We start from the raw sequence: 22,621 nt of genomic DNA, 5'->3' as shown, positions 1-22,621 counted from the left end.
TTAGACATAGTAATTAGAGTCATTGTTAAGCTGCTTTAAATAAAAGATGCATTAAAATAGATAAACTACTAGTGCAATTTCTTCTTCTTCTGCTGTTAATGTTTACTAACCTGCAAAAACTAAGCACACAAACCAATTACATTTCATCCCCTTTATTTGAATTAAATTTTTTTTTCCCTCAGAAATCAGGTGACAGTTTTCTAATTTGCTCAGCGAAACACAATAGTCAACCTCATCTCATGTCGACGAGATCTTCCGGGTGCACACACGGCCCTCGTGACAATACTTCCAATCTCATTCACTCTATCGCTCCCCCTTCTATTGATATTGGTGTTCCATATTCAGCATTTTATTACTTATCACCATGCAGTTATTCATATCAGCCCTCGCGAGTTGATCAAGGAGCTGAGTTTCTCTCTTGCAGGGAGGCTTCTCTACTTTGTTGTTTTATCTCGTGCACACGTATGAAAAGGGCCTGAGGGAAAAAGACAATGCTGTCTGCTTTAACTCATCTCACTGCTAGACACTGAGGCACCGGCAGGGGAGAGAGAATATTTTATCTGACATTGTCACTCTCTGTAGAAACCTCAGGGAGGCAGAGGCTGCTGTGACACACTTGGTGGTCAGCAGCACTGCATATGATTATGACAGCTCCGCTAGACTAGTCCACGTGTTACAAGGAGACAAAGTGTTCATGATAGCAGTGCGGTCTTCACGTCTGTTGTCCTGTTTTCTGTCACGTTTTAATGCCGTACACACAAGATAATATTGACCATGTTCACATGGCAGCAATTTTCCGCTGACACCGCGGTCTGTGTGGGGAGCTCAAATCAAGTCCTAATGCTGTGTTCAAGGATAGTGAAAATCCAGAGAGACATCGGGCCATATATCAATGTAAGACAAGAATTTGAGCTTCCCACCCCGACAGCAACTACCTTTTGCAAATTTTAATGGCAATCTTTTTTTTTTTTCAGGTTATTGGTATTAATGTGGACCTCTTGGAGTACATGGAGCAGCATCTCATGAAGGACACGATACGATACGATACAACACATTTGCCTCATCTATTATCCAGGTGACAAAAAGTGCCAGATCGATTTAAATTAAGTAGCAAGAGAGTGGAGCCATGGGTGCGTCATTGTTTCACTTGATTGCCGTCTTTGTGGCTGTCCACGCGATCCACTGCCAAACAGGTTGCAACAGACAAGCTTCACTTGAATGGCATGTCAAACAGCACACAATCCAAATGAACTGGACTCTCATAGGAAACGTCTGCAGCAGCATTTCTGAGTGTTGGGATTTTCCTGGGGGAGATATTTCAACTGGGCACCCTTTCAACTTCCCACAGATATGTCCACTTCAGCTGCAGCATGGAGACAAACTGCTGATGTCTGCTGATGAAACGCTAAAGTCATATGGCATCAGACTCCTCAATGTGTCAAGAGAGAACTTTGAAAGCTGTTCCACGAATGAACAGATAAAAGATCAGTTTCTTTTCCCTCACAATATAAAGGAAAGTGAGCCAGTTGAGGCCAAGTGGCTCATCCCAGGTCATCACTACTTCATCGCTCTGCATGAGGGAGACGTGCAGCTGTGCAAGCTTGGCTTACGGCTCAATGTGTCTGTTAGAGCGCAGCTTTGTCAGGCCTCCCCTCTGCTGCGACTTTGTTCGGGGAACGGTGTTTGTCAAACAGGCCTGTGGGAAGGCGCATACCACTGTCGATGCCACCACCACTACTCGGGGAGGTTCTGTGAAAAGTCTGATGCTTGTTTGGATAACCCGTGTGAAAACAAAGGAGTGTGTTTGAGCAATGGATCGGCAGATCCGAACCACAGAACATATAAATGTCTGTGTCCTCCACATTTTACAGGTAAGGACAAAACCCACTGATCCCATTTGTTAAAAAAGTTACTCTACTTCATTGATTTATTTTCTTTTTTTTTTTTTTACCCCTATTGTACAATGAAGCTTCTTTGAATCAGATATCATTTGATGATGTGAGTTATGTAAGCGTGAAGGAGCTATCTCTCTGAAGATTCCAATCACGTCTGTGTATTTTGATTGATGCATTTAACAGAATTCCACTCTCTGATTAGTTGAGAGCAGCCGAATATAAAAGTATAAAAGTTAGTTAAAATTTTAATGCAAGCTGCCTTCTCAATTATACATTTATTGGACAAATCAAGTTAATGTTATTCACCATTAACTCTGTGTGTAATGCAAACAGAATTAATATTGAAAGTGCTTGCATTCCAAATGACTTCTTTCTTAATCCCTTTACAGCCGACATGTAGTCTCTTCTCCAGTGTTATCTGGAAGATCTCAGTTTCATTTCTTCCAAGTAGAAATTCAAATAAATAGCATCAGCTTTCGCTCTATGCACACACACAAACTTCATAATTTAGACATCTGCCTTTTGTTTGTGTCGATCTGTGTAGTTCACTGACTTGCCGTCTGTTTTAGGGGTTAACTGCTCCGAAGTCATCGGGAAGGAAAACTGTGACAGAATATGTGAAAATGGGACATGCGTTCAAGTGTCGCCTGCCTCCTTCAAATGCATCTGTGACACAGGATTCTCTGGTAAGCAGCTCTCATTCAGCTGGTTGATGTAAGATAGATGGGTCGTCTGTCACTACAGTATGACAATGAAAACATCATCTTGAATCTCATTTTTCAGAGTTGATCTCTGACAGGCGAATCATAGACAAGCAAACAGTTTTTCATAGAGGCAGTGGGAAAGATGTCGCCGCATCCCAGTTCCATATGCACAAGCGTGTCATTTGCCTCGAAGGGGCAACTATCTTTGGAAAAGGTCAAAGCGGAAAACTACAAAAGCCATATATCTTTTAAAGATCAGCGTTTCCTTGTGGGCTTTAAACCTGAGCCCACTTGGTGTTATATTTGTCATCGTAATATACGAAGCAGGCCACTTCAAATCAAATACCTCATGTTACGACCAGTGACATGCGGCTGTAAAAGAGTCAGGGATAAACTGCTGGCTAACTGAGCGTGTCGCGGTTGATAAAACGAAGGTTTACAGCAATCAATTAAAACAGGATTTATTGTGTATTGTTTCTGCTGAGCTTATTAAATCCCAACTTTGATACTGGCCAACTTCTGTGGGTCTGCTAGAAAAAAAAGAATGGCATGGCTTAAAGGGCAACTTTATACATTAAAGTGTATTTACAGGTCTTGGGTAGTAATATTGAATATGTGAAAAAGAGTATAAAACCTCTTGTGGCTCCAGAGGAAGCTGCATGTAATCTGTTCAGCTGCCTCCACTGATGTTACTCAGTAGCTAAATTGCATTGTGGGAAATGTAGGCACAAGGTTTTGAAAAGGAAGAAGAATGAATGGAATAAAAAAGATCATTTGTTTTTAAAATGTCCATAAAGACAGTGCTATAGGATTGCAATATTATACCAGTGGACTGCTTTTCAACACCGGGTGCCTACATTGCCCACAAGGCACCTTAGCCACTGTGTGACATCATTGGGAGCAATTTATCAGATTACATGCAGCTTCCTTAGGAGCCACAAAAGGTTTTATACTACTGTTTTCACATATGCAGTAGTACTCCCCAAGACCTGTAAACACACTTTAATGTGTAAAATTGGTGGAGTTACCCTTTAAACACACAAAAAAAATTCAGTTTTGTTAATGTTTCATAATTTAATGTGCCCTGGTCTAAAGAAAAGACATATAATATATAATGTATGTTAGTGTTGAACATTAGATTTCTATTCTTTCTAATATTTGACTATACTCTGAATGAAATGGTGTGTTTCATGCTCATGGTTTTGGTGGTCTGTCAAGCTTACAATATCCACTTTAGCCAAGTCAATTCTAAAGTATGCTAATATCGCTCCTCATGAATAATTTATTAGTGTGAGTGAGACACGATTGTAACATATTTTTCAATGGCAGCCAAATAGTGTTCCTGTGTAATTTAGACAAGTTACTCGAGGCGCATGTACAAGCATTGGGTGGCACTCGAGATCTGGTGAGCTTGTTAATGAGACATTACAGCTTCCCCCATTATTTAGGTAATGAGTCTCATTTGCTCCAGTAACGTACAGTTAGGTTAATGGGTATCACACACAAATGGGTTACAAGACCTGGATACTTCTCCGCTTGCCCTGGATATCACTGTGTGCTGTAAATCCAAGCCTGCAATGAACTTTCTGGAGTAAAAACTCCAGGTGGCTCTTCACATTGATTCATTGTTTTATTTGGAGCACAATTTGTCCTGGCAGCATTCTTGAAGTGTCATAGCTTTGCCTTTCGAGTCCAGCCCATGCTTTCAGCTTATTATTTTGGAGAAGTGGTCTCAAGGTTACTTCCAGTGCTGTCTGGCATCAGGTTTTGCGAGAGCAGATTAAGTCTATACAGTAAAAGAAGAAAGTACAGTGCAGGGAGTGTAGTGGAGGAACTCTGAACTTATTTTACATTTAAAAGAGAAGTATACAAGATGGGAACAATAGCGCTCAGCCTCGATCCTCTTATGCATAATAGTGAATGGAAGACGTACAGAATGATGGATGCTCAGCAACTCCTTACATATAAGAAGCCAGAACAAGCAACTGTTTGACATTTTAGTTTGATAAGTGACTGAAAAGATTAATCAATGATCATAATAGTTGACAATTAATTTAAGAATTAAGAACATGTTTGTGTTTTTTGGATAGGTAGCATTGAATTACCAGATTATATGTCAATCTCATATGAAGTTATTTGTGTCACCATTTAGATCATAATTCTATGAATTCTGTGATTTTTTTCTTTGGAATATTATGCACCCTCCCCCTTTGAATTTCTTCTTCTATGGACCTAAAACCAACCTGGTATCACGCAAACTATGTTGCCTTTCCTTGAAAACACAGACTCATCAAGAGGCCTTATTTTGGAAAAAAATATGTATGATGTTTAATCATGAGAGACAAGTACCTTTTTGATCCCATTTGAATTGTGCCATCAATTACACAGGTTTGTCCATTTAAAAGATCATTTTGCAAGTCAAAAAAGTTGTGGTTTGCTGTAAAAATAGTAAAATACCATTTAGTTTTCTAGAAATTGCTCAGTGAACTACATCGTTTCGCTGGTTTTGTATGCTGGCTAATATGCAGGATCGGTTCTCTAAGGTTTCTGTTATGGGTTTTGGTGAGCGTTTAGCAAGACGACTGTTCAGTTTGTAGTCTTTCTATACTTGATTCATTTTATGACAAACTGCGACTTTCTCAAGTTGAAAATGTATCTTTTAAATTGACAAACATAATTTCTCTCTCGCCATTCACTACCATACATATTGTTTCTGACATAAGTCGGTCTCCTTCATGGTTTTCCACCTGAAGGAAAGGGACTTCACCTCGTTATTAAATGGTCAAGTTAGCAATAACAGGTTACATTTTCAAAATACAGGCACCAAAAGTACTTGGAGAAGTTTAGAAAAAGATCATGATTTGGCTAAAAATGACTACTTCCTTAAAACCGTCCACACTTTATTGTGAGACTTGACTGCCTAAAACATACACGAATGTCAAAGAATTGTCAGCACTGTCTCATTTTCTTGTCTGATGAATATATATCCATACAACAAGACATGTGGTAAAACTTCAGAATGCAGGTGGCACTGTAAAACTGTCTGCCCTGGCCTTATTTTAAATGTATAATTAATATAATTCACATCAGAATCAAATTGGCGAGCTACATGCATTCTCTGCCTTTGCTACTTTCATCTAATTTGTTTTAATTGTGCTGCTCTCTCAAGTAAGGGGACCCCACTGGGTGCTTTCGCATAGTCATGGTGTCCTGCTGTCGCATCAGCTTCCTGGGAGTTCTGTGGAGCTTGTGCTTCCTCTACCTCCCTGCTGCAGTTGCCTCATTAATCAACTGGAAGTTAGTGGCTGCTCCAGCGCTGGCTGCCCTCATAGGCCAAAGTCTATGCGCACAGAATAATGAGCCAAACTCATGGGACGTTTCAAATGAGATTTTCTTTTGATTTGACTCTCCTCTGTGCTACCTCTAGGGTATTTGTTGCAAAGTATTACCATCTTTATGGGGCCATTTCCATTTTGTGATAAGGTGTTAATTGTTTTCTCAATGTTGTTGGTAGTAATATCAAAATTTTAAAGTTTAATTTGGACTATGCAGTCATTACCCTTGTTGAACAATTTAATTAGATACTGACACAATGCTGTTTCTTTATGTATATTAGATCAGCTGCAGTTCATAATCACTGCAATGATACGGGTGTTGGAGTTGAGCAGATCTGTGGCAGACATACAGTAAATGTCAGCACAAATGCAAATGGTCGTAAAACAAGAAATAGTAGTGTTGTACCATGCATGACCCGAACTAAAATGGTCACGTATTAGGAAATTCTGTCTTGAGTGCAGAGAGAGCGCTGCAATCTTTATCTGTGTCATAAATGCATGCAACGGATGGACGCCTTCCTAAAAATATAGTAGTTTGTATTGGCACAACTCGTAGTGGACCAGTTACGGAAACTCAATTTCTGGTAGAAAATGAGTTGAGGAGAAAGCAAGCCCTGAAGTTGTGCGCTGTAAGATTGATGCCCACAGAGGAGGCTATGAGGAGCCTCTGGGACATGAGCACTTGTATCAGCAGGGGGATTAAAGAAAATATGCAAAGAAAGAGTCGCTGGAAAGATAAATGTGTAGGCACCTTGTGAAGAACACAAAAATGAAAACCCTCACTGGGGAATAACATCAAGTTTTTTTTTCACCTTGAACCTCCAGTGGATTCAGTCTAATTTTATCCTTTGCATACAATGTCACTGTGGCATTACCCTGCCTCTGGTTAAGCTGCTGGTGGTGAAAAGTGTTGAGGTACTGCGGTATTTAGAAAAACCACTGGCCGCAGCTTAGTTCAGAGTTTATCTCGGAAAGTGCTTATGAACTGGGCTGCAGCACCGACTACTTAGTTTGTTCCATGAAAATCCTCCATGAAAATCATTTAAACATCTTAATGACGACTTTCCTTTTCTCACTGTATTTGGTACAGAGGTGTCGACTTATTTTTTATTTAGCGCTTATACAGGATCGGGATATCAGACTTTCCAAGTTGGGAACTCTTGTATGATCTCTTTTGTCATAATTCTTTCAGTCCTAATTTTAAAAAATGATGCACATATATACCAAACTGTTGCATATTACAGTATAATATTTTACAAAAGTACTTAAATGTGATTATAGTGTTATTATAGAAATAATGAACATAAAGGTAAAAAACAGCAAAACAAAGGCTGCATCATTTAGTCATTTTGAACTGAAAAAAACAAGATGAATTGTTCTTGGTTCTGTGCGTCAAGCAGAAAAACATTTAATAATACATTAAAGAATGAATTATAAATAAAAGCGCCTACTTTGGGGAAAACGTAGGTTGCACATCTTCAGACACGATACAACCTGCTATATGCTCACGCAGATATATGTTTTAAAAGCAAGTTTATCTGTATGCCAAGGCAACTCTTTAGCACCCAGAACATGCAGTAAGGTGCCGAATTGTATTAGAACAACATAAAACAAAAACATTAAATCAGTTAAAATAGATTCAGGTTATTAGTAAATATTATAATATTACAAATGTCTTTTTAAAAAAGCCCAGTTACAGTTAAAGTGTAATATACAACAGTGATGGTGCAGTAATAAGCTGCCCTGAATCCAAGTAAGAAAATAAAAAGGAGCAACACTTCTACTATAATAACATCACAACAACAACAACAACAACAAAATGTTTGTAGATAGAATACTCAGTATTTATAAACGGTTTTTAAGTATTATGAACATCAGTTGCTTCTTCTGGTCCTCTTCAATAAACAATTACTTAATTAATAGTTTATGAACCATTTCATAGGGTGGCTGTGGCTCGGGGGTAGAGCCAGCGTCTTGTTATTGGAAGGTCGCTGGTTCGATTCCCCTGGTCTGCATGTCAAAGTTGGGCAAGATACTGAACCTCAAACTGCTCCTGATGTGCTGGTCGGCCATGTCTTCCCCCACATAGATATGAAGAAATGTCACCATGTCTTCCCCCACATAGATATGAAGAAACCATTGTGTTTAATTGCAGACACAGTAGTATGAAGGTAACTGACATTGGAACTGCCAACGACTTTATGACCCCGGAAGCCATTTTTACAGGACCATCAAACAACTTACAGTCCTGAATGTGGTGCTGAACCGAATGTGCCTCGAAGACCCGACTTCACAGGATGCTGCAGACCGACCAGACCAATCCTCCTATGTTGCACAGACTTCAATATACACACATGCGCGCACACACACACACAGCATGAAACGCCCTGAGATGGAGCCATTTCTCCTGAGCAGTCAAAACAAAAGAGCAGTGAGTCAATTCTCTGTATATAACTTTAAGGGAAAAACATACATTTTTAGGTGAACCAAGCTAATAATTTATTGTTGGTTTCCCTGAAGCTAAGTGGGTAAAAATGAATGATGTTACTCCATGAGCCACAACAATACTCTACAGTCCCAAGAACTACTGTAAATGATTTAGTCTTTTCTCCTTCCTGATATACCGTCAACAATTATTTATTTGTGCTGGATAACATCTCAGCGGTTTCAATTATTTTACAGTTGGTGTTGTTTGCTCTGCAGTGTTCATCAATCAGAGGCCAACACACATTTGATGCCACATACAGTTAGCCTTTAATTTAATTATGAGAATATTTGCGTACACGTCAGTCAGCCCCTTCCTCCATGGATTCTCAGTCGTGTCAGTCAAGTGTTTTCAGGCATAAACTTGGTCAGACTGCTTTGAAGCTATTTTTATCACCGTCCCATGTTGCTTCCATGTTCACCGCTCGGGGGTTAAATAGTTTTGCTAACGGTAGTTTTGCGTTGTCTGTTTTGCAGGCCCACCATGTGAGAAGAGGAAAGCCCCCTGTGATCCAAACCCGTGCAGAAACGGCGGCGTGTGTGAGGAGAGCCCCGAAGGATTTGTTTGTCATTGTCCAGAAAGATTCGGGGGCCTCACCTGCGACTTCCAATTTGACTCTGATTGCTTGCTGTATTCATGTCAGGAGGAACAAATTTGCACCGCGGGGGAGCACGTGAGCACTTAATTTGCCTTATTTGTTTTATCTCAGTGGGACATAAACAAGAAATGGCACACTGAAATGAGAAACAAGATCAAATGGCTTCATTCTGAAGGCTGCAGCAGCAATTAATATTTCTTCCTTAAGATGAGCTATGGGAAAGAGAATTCGCTTCCTCTTGAATTTTGATTGAATGACCCAGTGCATACTTAAGTGCCAGTTTGAGATGGCTCTCATCAAAAGCTTTTTGTAATTGGACGCCTGCTGCAATTTCCACCTTTCACTGCAAATGCCATTGTGGGCAAACATTTTGCAAAGGGAGTTGTGTTTCTAATGTTCTTGTGGATACACCGGAGGAAAATACAGTAATGGTCTAATTGTCTTTCTCTGACCTTTTGTTTTTGTTCATTACAGTTTGCCAGGCGCGCTACATATTTTCACAGCCCACCGAAGAATACCAGAGTGGAGCGAACTAAAAGGGATATTTTTCAAAATAATGCCTGATACTGCCGCAGCTTGACATAGATATTTTTCCAGAAGCTTAATTTGAAATTCACATCTCTTTAACTTTGATTTACAAGACCATTAGCATGTAATAGCTGCTCGTGATTTCTAAAACTCATATTAAAACATATATAATACCTATCATTTACCACTCAGATTTGATTATGTTTGATTGGAGCGATCAGTAACAAATAATTATGTGAGTCAGTGGGGCACAGTTTTTTCACCACAGCAGAATCACTATGTTATTGATAATGTTCCTACGGTTGGTGATCTCGTGCACCCTTGTGTAATCTAACCCTGTTTTCCCAAGCTGACAGATGACCTGGTTTGTTTTGCCTCTCTGTGCAGGACTCTGAATGTGTCTGTGCAGATGGTAATGTGGTCTCAGCATGCAGGAGGCAGCAGAACCCGTGCAGCCCATCAGCATGTCTCAACAATGCCACCTGTGTGTCCAGGGGAAATGATTATGTGTGCAGGTGAAACGCATACAGGCAGCTAATAGAGGCCACTCTCGCAGTCGCTTTGCTAGATGATTGGAATGTCTTGTGAATGTGCCTCCCACTGAGGGAATGAAAATGCATCTCTTTTTTTGGTTTCCCATCCATTTAATGTGATTAGGGTTTATATTTTACTTAAACGCTCTAAGACTAATAAATACCTTTATGGCAGAACTAAAGCCCTATTGTTGGCTGGTGATATTCTGTATTTCTCTTATTGTCAACAAATCCCATGCAAAAGACCAAAAGCAACAATGAACTGATCCTATTGTAGCTTCTTCCTCTGTGTCATAGACTCTATTATTGTCCAGAAAATACTAAAAACAACAAGAACAACAAAACGACAATTAAAAACATCACTGAGCCACCATGGCTTACACTGGAGCTGTAAATGCTGAGTTTCACACCAAATGTGTATTCATCCACAGCTGAAAATAGTCCCCAACTAAAATGCACTATTTACACCCGTTCAAGTGATATTAAAAAAATCTGTGGTCCTTTTCTGCATGTCATCGCCCCTCTCTCTCATCTTGTTAGCCATGAAAAGGCAAAAAAATCCCCAAAGGAACTATTAACCATACAGTAGAGCATTGATACCTGCAAAAAATTAAGAAATGATGTCTGGGTTTAGGTCGAGATCAGTCATGTCAGTACTAGTTACTGCCTGGATGTAGCTGCCTATCCACTGTCATCCAAAAGTATTGAGAGACAGCCTAACACATTGTTAGTTTAGGTCTTTTCATGGGTTTTTGACATAAAAAGTGTAAGGCAAAATATAATGCCACCACAAAGACAGTTGCTTTTCACAGAGCATTGTTAACCATCCTGTATCGTTTCGGCTCTGCTTGAAACCTGACTTGCCATTTAAAGTTAGAACAGTTTGCTGCACAAAGCTTCTTGGAGGATACAGGCTTCCAGCGGATCACAGTTTGCCTTTGATTCTCTCTAGGTACTTATTATCACACTGAAACCTGTTTTTAACACAGACAAAAACTCCTGTTAGTGCTTCTACTGCCGGTCTTTTACCTTATCTGAACCTGTATCCAAACTGAAGAGTCGTGGAAATACCTTGAAACACCTCGCGCTGCGCTCTCTGGTACTTTCTGAAATATGTCTGTCTAATGTTTTGTTAACCAAACACCCATGTGAAACACCTTTGTTACAGACAAGATAGAAGTGTTTTTTTGTTGTCTCACTGTTGGGATTTGTATAAATGTGTTTTCAGGTCTACTGGTTTGATGAGAACGGAAATATTTATTAGGCTCAGCTCTTGAGGTCTCCACTTTACCTGACAACGTTCTTATGCAGTGCTGTGCCAGAACACAAGACCCATTAGTGCTGATTAATTACTGATTAATCAGCAGAGCAATGTATTTAAGAACATTTCTTCTCCATTACATTTTGGAGGCAAATATTGCACATTTGTTATTTAACTTATTTAATCTGCTTAATCAGATAAAATAAAAAAAAATAAAAATAAAACAACAACCTGCATTTTGAAAATCAGAAACATGCTGAATATCAGATCTGATTATCAGGCAGACCAATAATTGGTCGACTCATAGTGTACATTATACTGTATGCAAACATATAAATATATATATATATGTATAATATTTTGCTTTTACTTCTTACTTGTACTTTTGATACAAATACTTTCAGACTTTTACTCAAGTACTATTTGTATGGGTTAGGGTTAACCCATAACATGATATCTTTAATTTTACTTAAATATGACTTTTGGATACTTTTTACAACACTGGTACTCAACACAGTGATTTGCATCTTGGCTGCATTGATAATGGACAAACATTCCTTGCATGTTGCTGATTTTTGGTTTTTCTCATTATGACAGCTCTTCAACTCTTAAGAAATTTTAATTAAATCAAAATCAAAAATACACCAAATGAAAATATAAGAGAAGTTAATCAAACAAAATGTGTCTTGGCTAAATTAGAAAGTACGGCCATTGAAATAAATGTGTGATTTTGACACTTGTAGGAAAGCATAAACAGTGTTTTATAACAGATCTTAATTAGTCCTGACCTGAACTGCACCCATTTGGCAAAAAAAAGAAAAGAAAAAGGGAAAAATAATTAGCACACACTATCTCACCACGTCTGTATCACAAACAGGCCATGTAGAAACAAAATTATAACCCTGCGCATCTTGTAAAAGAAAAAAAATATGGCTTGTTAGTGCTTAAGGCTCAGGGTGAATTGATTTTGATGACACTGACCTCCTCTTAACAGATGTCTGAGAGGGTTTTCCGGGAAGAATTGTGAAGAAGTAATTGACTACTGCAGGCTGCTCAATATCAGCTGCCTCAATGAGGGATTGTGCTTCAACATAATTGGCGGATATCAGGTAAGTAATTCAATGTTTCCGTCTTAATGATATACTCCTAAGCCCACAAAATATGACTCATGCACCTGCACCTGTGATTAAAGCATTAACAAGAAGGGAACACATCATAGGCAGAGCTACAGTACATACAATAACTACATGCATCTTTTTTGCAATGGCTGAACTTTTAATAATTTGACTTTAAGATAAAAAAAACATCACAATGAGCCAATTTGTCTGATGTATTGTGTTTAACAGCAACATTTTCCCCTTAAAATCAGGATTAGCATAAATCCGTTAGTTGCATAATTTATGGTAACACTTCACAATAAGGTTCACGAGTTACGAGACAGCGGACAACATTTCTTAATTACTTATGAATTACTCAATATAGTTACTCAAGTTTCCTTGGTAACTACTCAGCATTGTGTTTCACTATACTTGAAGTTACACACAAAGAGAAAGTAATGATTACATATTTAGTATTTAATGAGTTGTCATTAATTCATGCTGGTCAGCTCATAGTTAGTCAGGAACAGCTCATGAAGAAAGTGGTCAGTATGTCAATTCACAGATATTTGTGAACTAATCATTACCTAAAGATGTATTAATATAGTAAACCCCAGTCTGTCATCTACTAGTCCTCGATTCGCAGTTATTCAGGAATTACTTATTGATGATTCATTAACAATCAAGTCGTTCCTGAGTCATTCCTTGCTCGCTCCTTAGTACCTACTCACAGTTTTTGCGCTACCTCATTTATGTCCATTGTATTTACATTTCAACATGTGATATTTTCCAAAAGATAAATAATAGTATTTCTTCTAATGATGCTTCAATCAATAAAAATGTACCCATCAGGGGGCAAATCGATAGATGTGGTCTATTACACGCAGCTGGTTTTCAAAATAAATTGGGCTACTTCTCCACAGTTCGATACTTAAGAAAAGTAAAATAACAGGACCGTCACTGCTAGAAGATTTCTATGGACAACAGTAATCCAATTCCAACCCATTAATCATTGTGAGTATGTGGACACATTGATCAGACAGACAGGTTCTGGTCTAATTTGCCTCTCTATTGCTCAGTGTCCTCAAACGTCTGTATTTTTACAACACCTGAGACTGCTCCGTAATGCCCCATAGCTCCTAATTATTCTCCATCAGTCTTGTTCCATTAGACTACTGAGAGTGTTTCTTCATCTAAAAATCCACTTTTAGATGCTCCGTGTCGGTGGGGGTCAGACATAATCAAAAAGCCCTGCTCACTGCAAATGGGCCATTTCTTGTTTTTATGTTTTTTATTTTCATTTATGTTTTTGATGAAGGGTTCCTTTGAGAATGAAAAGCCATTGTGTAGTTTGTTACGGTAAAAGTAACCCTATCATTTCATGAAGATGTTCTTAGCAGAGAGAGTAAAACTACAGGTCATATGAAATAATTTACTGTTTGATAAACAGAGCAGTCTTTTTAGAGAAGAATATTTTTACATTGGATTTGTGATTAAAAAATGGCCGAGGTTGAAGTGCTCGTTTTTAGCTTAAAAGGGTTGTTTCACCTGAAAATAATGAAAACATTTCACTTACAGTACCCACAATTCATGCACATAGGGTTAAATTTATGTAACCTTGTTTCTCAATAGTTTCAGAGATTTTTTCGCTTTCACCACAATATAATTTCCTTGGTGGTGATCTCTGCATTTAGAAAAAAAAAAAAAAGAAATCCTTGGCAACCTTTATATCCAGAAAGAATGACTGGTAACCTCACTGTCAACAACTGCCAGAAAGAAATGGTCCCCAGATGACTGTATAACTCTTTCTGGTAATAAAAGGTATCGCTGAATTTATTCAAAGTCATTTTTCATTGAGTGTTACAAACTCCGTTCACCTCCATCATTGTGATATAGTGAAAGAAATCTCAACAGAGCGTATGTCAAACCTGAGCAAATTAAACCAAAACTGTCTGTGTGGGTAGATATCGGTTGAGGTAGGGCTTTTGGTAATTTGTGTGAACAGACCCTTGAGGATGTTTACGGCCAGATCAGATGAATAGTGTACGAACCCCCCCCATTTTTATAAGGGTTTATATGATGGTAATAATAATAATAATGATAATAATAATAAAATGAAATGTATTTGTATAGCACTTTTCACAGACAGAAGTCACAAAGTGCTTTACATTTACATTTACAAACTGTAACGAGGGTTATAAGGGTTAGTAAGGGTAAAAGGGACTTTATTCCTTCGCTGTTGATCCAATAGGGTAGTGAGAATCACCAAACACATCCAACAACTTAAAGATATGTAAAATTCTGCCTCTAAATGTCTGAAAAACGGAAAAACGACCCAGAGAAATCTGTAATTTTAGTCCAGGTAACGGTGCGTTTCATTTGGTAGCCTGTCGTTTTAACTTCCGGGAGAGAGAGAGAGAGAGAGAGAGAGAGTGAGGAAGGAAGTCAACGAACGTGACCAATGTAATTGGAATAAAAGAGAACATTTCTGCCTCGATAGATTTTCATTGGCGTTCTACACTGAAGACAACTCCCATGATCCCACACTACTTATGTCCTTTCTTTTGTTTTGATTACGAGTCCTCTAATGGCAGAAATCACGTAGTGTGTATTTAACCCTTATCGTTTCAGCTGAAATTCAGTGCTACCAGTACAATGATGGATACATGCTGTGGCTCTTAGACATACTCCTCTGTGTAATACATGTTGTTGATATGGTCTAATAAGTTTATTCAGAATAGTGTACTGTGCTCTGATATTACAATTATTGTACTGTTTCCTGCAGTGTGTTTGTGCCCAAGGATGGATCGGAGAGTTCTGTCAATATGTAGGCGATGCCTGCTTGATAAAACCAAACAGCTGTTTGAATGGAGCCACATGCATTACAACAAGTCAGCCATCATCCCCCCCACAGTACACCTGCAAATGTCCCCTCGGCTTCACAGGTGAGATATCTTTGCTCTATTATCTGTCTCTGCCCCTTTCCATCTGTCTGTCCGTTGGCAGGATATCTCAAAATATGGATCGATCTGTACAAACCCTTGTGGGAAGGTTGGTCACGGGGCATGAAGTGACTGATTGATGTTCGGGGAAAATCTGACGTTGAACTGGTATAGCTTGACAGTTACACGCTGTTGGCACAGATTTGTGTTCTTCGTTTGACATTTATTATGCTGTTATGTTTACATCCTGGATACGCAATGTATGCGCAATGCTATGTGAAGATGTGAGGCAGACATGCAACACAGGTAGTTAAGGCAGTCATTTTCCGAATATGTGACTCCCTCAGACAGTGTGTAGACAGTCTGCAGTCCCATGTACGACATTTGACACAGAGAGGCTTCGTGCTGAGAGCAGGCCATGAATTATAAATGTTTCCATTTTGCTTTTTGTTGGCGTTTTAAGGCAGATGGCATAAAATGGCTTAAAACTTATAAACAAATCATGAGAAACTTGTGTATTCCATCAAAGTGCACAATTTATATCATGCTAAAATAAATGCACTTGTGCTGTGGTTACAGCAAATATTAGTTATATTGGTTAAATACTGGTATCCATTGTGATTTCATACCATAAAAAAAGCTTTGTGAGGAATATCCGTTCTTAGCTGCAGCCTCCTCATTATAAGAAACTTTTGGCAAAGACACAGCCATTTGATTTGAATTACGAGTTCTTGCAGCAAAAGATGGTAGGTGGATTATATTAAGTTTACCCCAACCAGATGCTCGGTCCAAACCTACTACTTTTTATTATTTTTGCATGTTAGCTAAGCCCACTGAGCATTATTGGTTTGTTAACATAAAAATACAAACGCCGTGACTCACACTGCACTGCACCTTGAGTTGGTACGGCTAATGTGTTAGCAAAAAGTTTCTACGCATTCAATCCATTTTGTTCCGGGTGGGTAAGCTAGCTTACCGTTAGCTCGTATTAGCTCCTGGGAGCACCTGCTTTTGAATTTGACACCGTTTTGACAATCTAGCTAACCATGTGGGATGAAAGCGTGTAATGTTAGCAGTATTATAGTGAATGGTTGACTTTTATTGGGATTGTTAGCATTAGCTTTAACCTGGTTTAAGCAGGTTAGCTTTAAGCTTCGATTTAATGAAAACTGACAACAGCTATTTTGATAATATGACTTATGTATACAGCTTTGTGTAGCATACTTTTGTCATTGATCTAAACTTTTAACATTCAAAAGGTCATATTGATAATGTTTTTATGTAGAAAAATCATGTAAAAAAATAATACACCTGCAGTACAGAGCTTGTAGAAAGGTGCAACAGTGGTGTTATAACGTGAATGCAATGGAAGGTCGGTTAATTTCCTGAAGCAGATTTAGCTAATATCCGTATACAGCTGACACGGACTGACACTTGGACTGTTCCTGAGTAACACAGTACCACATCTGAGATTAGCTTGTTTGGGGAGAGAGGGTCACGTTTGGATTCACCCAAAGACCTCTAATGCTGTGCATTGATTGCACAGAGGTCAGCAGAGCAACATAACGAGAACAGAGGCCACTCTTTACCTGTCGGCTTAAGGTTCATGTTTGCAAGCATCCGCTCTGATTAATGTCTGAATCACAGCCACCTCAAGTGCTGCTGTTCCATAACTGACCTCTGACCTCTGACCATCCTGAGGAGGTGGAAACAGAAGCTGCCTATAGTGATCATTACATTTTTTATTATTAGTGGCATTAGTTGGTTTCTTTCCTGCATCGACATCGCCCAGGAATAACTGCACCTGATGCAAAACACGTTTGATTAGTCGAAATCCAAACACAGATCCAGTAAAACTAGTATCTACAATGTAGAACATAACTGGATGTCTTTTAAGTGCAAATTAAGTGGAAAAATGACTTTTTAGGCCAGAAATCAGTGGTTGGCTTGTGATTTACGTCAGGACAAGCCAGCGACAGATTTTTAAGCAAAGGCCAATTCTGTTGATGAAGCGATTTTCTAACCTTGAAGCTTATTTACCAGTACCCTTGCCTGCTTGACATTTCTAAGGCCTGCTGCTGATTGCATTTAATCCAAGTACTCTGGCAAACGGCTTCCTAATTAGCTGCCAGCTCGGAACATGGCCGGAACTTGTTAAGCTATCAATGACAACTGTTCTAAAAAAGCAGGGGAACAAGGGAGATGAAAACAAAGAGAGAGCAGGTTGTTACAGCGTTTGAGATTTAAAGGGGGGAATCCTAACCCTTTTTGTTTACTTTGCTCTAAAACAGTTGAACAAAGTCATAGAAACAAAGTAAGGTTTTATTTTCATTAAGGCATTATTGCTTCAAGACCTTCCTGGGTTGAGACGACACATGATATTCTAAAAGGGAAAGGTTAATCTAAAGAACACTGTGTAGTCCGCATAGTAAAATCAGTCCATACCTATAGATGAGCTAATTGCTAATGTGATTTTGTGTCTCACTGATAAACATCATCAGTATAAAACAATATGTCAACACTTCTATACCGACTTTGTCACATTCTCTATTGAAAAAACTCAGATTGTGATCCTTGCTGAACATTGTATATACCTTCTACGGATTATGATGCTGCAGCACAGTATTGTTCCTCTCTTGTTTTATTGCTAAACCAACCAGTGAATGTGATTTTTTTTTTTTTTTTTCCTTTCCCCAGTGTGCTCTGGTTTTGGCCTATAGCGTATTTCCCAATCTAGCTTTAAGTCCTGACACACTCACCTGTCAGTCAGATAAGCCCTTACATAGCGCTACATGAACAAGATTTTTTCCCTCTGTTCAAAGCTGAAATCTGTTGCCACTTCAGTAATGGAAAATTGTCTCTTACACCATGGAAGGTCTTAGTGACTGATAGAATTCATCATTTTCCGGCATCTTGGGATTTTTTTTGCTTTGGAATTTCCAGCCATGCAGCATAGAAAGGCCAATTTAATTTCAAGCTTTGCCCAGAAACCCCACCGTACTCTATCATAGATCATAACTCAGGATACATTACTCAAGCCCCGGCATTCAGGTTTCATTTCTGAGAGCTTTGTTTTTCACAGAACAACAATTGCTGGCATATATTTTCCTGCTCTCATTCATATTAATTTATTTTTTAATTGTGTGGAGTGGATGACAATGTGAGGCACAAAAACGGGGTATGCAGTTGCGAGTTTAGAACCAAGCAAAGACCCAGTAGTGCATCCATCTTCACCTGAAATGGTCTGAAAGGTCTTTGCATTTAAAGCTCTATCTGGCAAATACTAATCAGTTGGCTTTTTGGTTGACTTTCACCATCATGTAATACACCAGATCATTTCTAGACTTTTGAGACATAGCAGTCTATACACATTGTAACTTAAACCACCATATTTAAATTAAAATTTCATAATACATAGCTAATATCCTTCATTATAGATTTAATTCAATGCCATAAATGAGCATAGGCATTTCTCAGGTTTTAGTCGGACAAATTTGTATAATTTGCTGCCGCACAGCTTGGCATATTTTGTATATAATGACCTGTAGCAAGTGCCGTGCAGATGATATCAATCATGGTGTTTGTGCTGTAGCATGAGGGTGCCGCTGTCAAGAAGGGACTTTCACTACATGTCATTGCTGCTCCGTTATTGATGATGGGACATTTTAAATTAATAACCTGCGCTAGAAGACACCCACCCCCATCCACAGCAGTGGAACTAGCAGCTGCTGAGGCAGCTGAGCACCAAACAAATCTCCCATCAAGCAGCATGCGTCCCCCACCTCGTATGTTCTCTTCAGCCCGGATAGAGCTCATTATTAGGTGCCCATTTTCTTAACAAGGAAGTGAGCCTGTCCAGCCAGGGGTTTATCTTCTCTTGCATCTCTCTTTGTGTTTCCAGGAGCTCAGAACCTGAATCCTGCAGCATTAAAGGAGCATTTGTTGCTAATTATTCTTTCAGGAGAAAACTCTTACAGGAACATGATGGGGAATGCTTATTACCAGATGCGACAGCCCGGCTGGTATTGATTTCACTGTGTCTGTGTTTTTGTGTCATCATGACAAAAATATGGGCCTGGCACCACTTGCAGCGTGTGAACTACCTCAGAAGCAATTTTCTGTAACTGCGATAGCAAACAACTGTGCAAGATGCACAGTCATGAAAATTAACAGGTCTGTAGTTGAGATCAAAATGAAGGCTGAGGTTAAAAATGCGAGCAAGGGTCAGTGAAAGTAGGAAGTAGGAGGAGAAGGAGGGACTCTCGTCATAGGTGCAGGGGGGAGACAATTTAATCAGAAGAGAAAGTTCTTGTTTTGTTGGGGTTTTTTTGGCAAACTTTTTAAATATGCAATATGAAAATGAGAAAACGTTATATAGAGTTGTATGTGTATGTATACAAATGTGCCTATTTGCAATGTTTTTTTTACTAATTTCTTTTTTTGTTTTACTTCTTTCTCAGGAGCAAAATGTGAGACTGAGATCAGAGAGTGTGACTCCAGCCCCTGTCAGCACAACGGCACGTGCTCCGACTTGCTAGGACGCTACGAATGCCAATGTCCTACAGGTATGTTGGGCTGTGGCCAGAGCTCGAGCTTTGTAATAACATTTTAGTGATAGCTGTATTAGCTGTGGAAGCAGGCGGCAGTGCAGACCTTTTTAAAATTTGTATGCAGTGAATGCGGGCTAAGATCCTCAGCCAGGGCCCCTCTGGCCATCTCAGTGTACACTGAAAACCAAAGGTGATTAGCCTTTGCCAGCGGGGTCCCTAGACTGTGACACATCCTGCCTGAGGAGGTTGGGCCAGGGAAGTCAGCCTGATTTCATTCATCACATGAATCATATTTCTTTGCTAAAAATATTTTTCTTTGCTTGGGTTATTTTTCCACTTTTTAAATATATTCAAAATTATGTTTTTCTACAACACGTCCAGTATGTTTAAAGAAAGCACTTTTATTATGAAGTTACAAATTGTTTTAAAGGCTGCTTCTCAGCACACCCATGGTGATCACAGCATGCTTCATTGTGCAGTACGGAGGCAACATGGCACAGCTTGGTCACATTATTCACAGTATCAGTTTACAGCCTTGGCCTGTGACTGACAGCTGAGAAAAATCACCAAGCTCACTGCCAGAGCACTTTAATGCAACCAAATTGTGCAAATATATTAATGAGAGTTTCATAATATCATATAATGAAACTGCCATTAATATAATTTTCCTCTAATTGCTTATTGTGCCTGACGGGCTGAAGCTGAATTTACATTCGCCGAACGTAAACTGATGGACCACTCGTGGGAGCTTCATGATGTTGGCAGGCTAAGTGTGTCTGGCAACAGCTCATTCCTGATCTACTGGAACATTTTACCACACATACAGACCAGAGACACTGTGCGCAGAGCATCTTAGTGGCCAGGTGACGTTTTATTTTTAGCTGAGAGCTTTAGCTTTTGAGAATTGTACAATTGATGGTAATGAAACATTGTGATTGTTCACTCTTGATTGTTCCATTCGACATTAAAAAACAATACCAGTGTTGGTAACACATGGGTCACAGAGTCTGTTCTCCTCATCAGTGCACGTTAGAGTCACTATTTTAGGTGTTATCCAGAGGTGGCATTGTATCTTCATCAACTGATGAGCTAGGTCAGCCCTTGGAGTGTCTAAGGTGCAAAAAGATTGTGAATGATAGCTTGAAGTGTACATCATTCTATTTCATATATCACCATTTTGTATATATACGTCTCATCCTGCTCAGGGTTTGTAGGGGAGCTGGAGACTCTTCCAGCGTGAATTGGGTGAGACGTGGGGCAAACCCTGGACAGGTTGCCAGTCGATCAGAGAGCTAAGACACAGACAGAAAAACAAAGTCATACCTACAGGGAATTTAGAGTTTCCACTTCACTTAACTGGCATGTCTTTGAACTTAGGGAGAAAACTGGAGGAAACCTTTGCAGACTTGAGAAGAACTTGCAAACTCTTTTAAATCCTCGGTCCAGGTTTGAACCCACGACTTTCTGAATAACAATTAACAATGCAATAATAATAACTTGTAGGGCTACAACTAATGATTTTTATTGTCAATTAACTCGAGTCTCAATTGAATTATTTTCAGAATCGTTTAAAAAGAGCAGACCTATTCAACTGGCGCCCCATGTACCGAATCCAGCCCTTAAACCTTAAACTACATTTGAGCCCTTCGATCATTTTGTTAGGAGGCTAATTAGCCCATTCATTAATGTTGTCTGTTGCTAAGCACAAAGTAGTCTTTCATTAGTCTTTAATTCCATTTTTCATTAAAAAGTGTTATCGCAGGCTGTTTAAGAGGGAATTCACAAGACTACTAGAATAAAAAGGTGCATTGTTTTTTTCCCCCATACTGTTGCATATATAATTGTGAAAAACAAAACAAAGCAGAGACATAGGAAATGTAAAAGTCTGGCCCTTTGGATTATTTCAGAAAATAAGCACTGTAGCAAACAAAAGTTTATGATAGTAACATATGTTGTTCAGCAAGGTAATCTTCACAGATGAACACCACTTTGAAGATTTTTGAAGTGTAACTAAAACTGCCGGAAGTAAAAAGCTAATGAACTACATCGCTGTCGCGTGACATCAACGTCACCACCACGAGGCATCTTAAACCTCTAAAGATGGACTATTGAGTAGATGATTCTCCGTGTTTGGCATGATGACATTTAATGTCCCGGATAACCCCATTAGTCTCATTTAGCCACTTGTTAGCATCCACCTTTTTCTTTTTAAAGACGCGTAATAATATATTGATATTTACTTACGTGTTTTATATTGTTGAACGAAACGTGAAAATATCTTAAAGTTGTGTCCACCATCGACCCCATTTAAAGCATTTAACCAAAAGCCTTTTCATAGAAAACCCATTGACTTTTGAGACGATGTGCAAAAACACGAACTGATTTCAGGGTTTAAGGACTCAATCCTACAGTGCTCTATCGGCCTGAATTAGAGCCACCATCAGTTTTGTTGATAACAAAAAAACAGGTTGGTAGGTATCAAAGTGGACGCTAAAGGAAGCCCCTTATTGAGGTGATGTACATGCAATGATTTATTCTCAGATCTGTATTACCTAACAGTTGAATGGACCATGAAATAACAATGACATCTGAAAGCTTTAAGAGTGTGAATCGGGTCTGGCTTTACACATGTTCTGTTGTTGAGGAAACATGTATTATTGAGTCGGTGCAATATAATATATTCAGTGGCAGGT

The 22,621-nt window shown here is 39.0% G+C and overlaps 1 protein-coding gene across 1 annotated transcript in view; it reads left to right on the top strand.

The window, feature by feature from the left end:
• Window positions 1–22,621, top strand: part of eys (eyes shut homolog) — a 185,551-nt gene that overhangs the window by 10,641 nt on the left and 152,289 nt on the right. Inside the window, exons 2-8 of the mRNA XM_073481633.1 lie at window positions 975–1,871; window positions 2,465–2,581; window positions 8,896–9,092; window positions 9,933–10,060; window positions 12,334–12,448; window positions 15,222–15,381; window positions 19,839–19,943. Of these exons, the coding sequence (XP_073337734.1) occupies window positions 1,127–1,871; window positions 2,465–2,581; window positions 8,896–9,092; window positions 9,933–10,060; window positions 12,334–12,448; window positions 15,222–15,381; window positions 19,839–19,943 (1,567 nt within the window). The 5' untranslated portion in view covers window positions 975–1,126. The remainder of the gene's footprint in view (window positions 1–974; window positions 1,872–2,464; window positions 2,582–8,895; window positions 9,093–9,932; window positions 10,061–12,333; window positions 12,449–15,221; window positions 15,382–19,838; window positions 19,944–22,621) is intronic.

This window comes from Pagrus major, chromosome 15 (assembly GCF_040436345.1).
Source record: "Pagrus major chromosome 15, Pma_NU_1.0".
In the NCBI taxonomy this organism is placed as follows: Eukaryota; Metazoa; Chordata; class Actinopteri; order Spariformes; family Sparidae; genus Pagrus; species Pagrus major.
This window is presented reverse-complemented; position numbering and strand designations above follow the sequence as displayed.